The sequence below is a fragment of the Perkinsus marinus genome, assembly GCF_000006405.1.
Source record: "Perkinsus marinus ATCC 50983 genomic scaffold scf_1104296927670, whole genome shotgun sequence".
In the NCBI taxonomy this organism is placed as follows: Eukaryota; Perkinsozoa; order Perkinsida; family Perkinsidae; genus Perkinsus; species Perkinsus marinus.
This window is the reverse complement of record NW_003217072.1, coordinates 1-2,323: the sequence shown is the minus strand read 5'-3', so window position 1 is coordinate 2,323 and position 2,323 is coordinate 1. Positions and strand designations below refer to the sequence as shown.

The window sequence follows — 2,323 nt, the reverse complement described above, 5'->3', positions numbered from 1 at the left end:
ATCACGGAGAATTACGCCACTTCACGTAAAACGGGTGAAACTCCAATGATATAGTACTGGACACTCAGTGACTACGTCATTGACTCGTCTGGAAACTAAATTTCGATATTAAAATATGAAGTTTCACCCGTGATACGGAAAACACTAGTGCAGAACATATTTCATGACTTACATACCGCGAATATGGCGTTTTTCGAAGAGTTTTACGCCACTTCTCGTAAAACGGGTGCAACTCCAACGAATGCGTCAAAAAGCTTCCGCAGTGCGCAGTGCGTGGAACTCGAACGATGTTTACTATCCGTGTGTAGATTCATAATCACATACCTATAATATATACCATTTATAATCCTACAGCTTTTGGCGTGGGGAACTGAATGGGCTCTACCAGCCGTGATAAATCTTTCGTTACGAGTTGATCCGAATGAGAAACACAGATTATCGGATGGAAATATCAATAGTCACTTCTGCTCAACAGTGCGAACTTCCTGCGTGACTCAGCCGATGGCTGCCTCCTCAACCAGCAGCAGCAAGTCGCCGTCAGCAATTTCCCTCCATACAAAACCTTAAAATCCACCCGTCACATCAAACATAACACATGCTAGTTATTTGAAACGTGGGATAGTGTACCACGACGATTAGGGCCTCATTATATGGACACCTTCCCGTGAAGTTGCAACAGCTAGAATATTCCTATTCGGGTGATGCGTAACCCCAGTTACTTCTCCAGTTTGAGCATATGCTACCACATTCTCCAGCTCACCGGTTGCAGTGTCAAAACAGTAACTGACAGCAACGAAGCGATACTAAAAATTAAATCGACTACGGAGAAATTCAACGGGCATCTGAAGACACACCATCCCGAACAACTACACAAAGCTCAGTGAGCTGTGTGCTAGTGAAAAACTAGTGAAAAACATATTTCACATCGGGTTTCCCACAGAGTATTACGCCACTTCACACGTAAAACTCCATTGATACATCGGTGCATTACTACGATAGCATCCAACGGATGTACCAACGAAGTGTAGACAACAACTAATTTTAATTTCTAAAGTGACTTGTGTACTTCCCTCACGTTGAGTTACATCGTCCGATCTTCTGCTGCTGCATAGATCCACCTTCCCGCGTGAGACGTACACAACGCCAGGAAGTCACCTTTGCCGTCACGTTTACCTGTCGATACCAAATAAAGGGCTTATATGCTAAACTGATAACATTTCGAATCAACAAGATAGATAAGATCCCCGATCAGCATCGGATCATCAACGACCAGAAGGTCCAAGCCGACAAGACAAAAAGCAACAAAGTCGGCCGATATAGGGGCTGCGCACTGCGGCAAGATTGCCTCGGATAGAAACTCAACGTGTGTGTTTTCCTCAGACATCAGCCCAGCTTCTTACCAGACTCATACGACTTCAGTAGTTGACCAGCCACAGTCATTTGGTGGACGGTGCTCGACTGCTGACAAATGAGTAATGTATCCTCACTCAGCCCAGTTGAGGAGGAACTCGACACAATCACGATGTCCCGGACCTAAGACGATGCACAACAGCATGAACAAATCATGTGAGTTCAATTCACACAGAGAATCATCCAGTAACCTATAATGTTCCCGAGGGATAGGGAACTCATTTTGAATTTCCCACGTAAGGCTAGCAACACATTCTTCAATCACTTTCTCATGTAAATGTCATCATCACATTAGAAACATCATTTTTCCTATTGTTATCAATCCCTGAAATCGACGCTGAATGAATCCCTGAACTTACATCTAAGGTGATATTCTCATTCTGATATGCTGGTGGAGGAGGGGCGAACTTGTGTAAAATTTCGCTCGATCGCAGATCGAAAACCCTCACGAAGCCGTCAGCACATCCACTGACCACCTGAGGAAGGGACTCGCAGACTGGATTGAAATACATGTCTGATTTCCTCAACTGAGCTCGTAAATTTCCTCCCGACATTGTGAGGTAGAAGTGTATAAAAACTAAGGCTACATTCCCAAACGTTCCTCCTAGTTTTCATATTTTTACTAACACATGAATAGTTGACCATGTGCATATACTCCCACTCCAACGAGGAGCCGCCACCTACCAAGCGTTGATGACCGGGACCGTCCGCGAAGCCGACGCAGTTGACATAGCTCGTATGGCCGCGAAACTCTTTCAATGTACGACCGGAATGCATCCCATGAAGTCTACAAGTATTATCGAGGGAGCCTAAGACACATCCAGTAGACTATCAAAATGGTAGCCCAAAACTCTAGAGGGCAAGTAGCAAGATCGTATGGATGGTCGAATTCCCAGCATTGGCTGTATCAGAA

General features: G+C 44.7%; 1 protein-coding gene across 1 annotated transcript; it reads right to left on the bottom strand.

The window, feature by feature from the left end:
• Positions 1-1,383: 1,383 nt before the first annotated feature.
• Pmar_PMAR004806 (wd-repeat protein, putative) lies at positions 1,384-2,187 on the bottom strand (the record flags this gene model as incomplete). The annotated part of the gene is made up of 3 exons (XM_002788764.1): positions 1,384-1,533; positions 1,770-1,886; positions 2,095-2,187. 3 exons carry the CDS (start codon positions 2,185-2,187, stop codon positions 1,384-1,386), a joined length of 360 nt encoding a protein of 119 aa, XP_002788810.1.
• Positions 2,188-2,323: the final 136 nt, after the last annotated feature.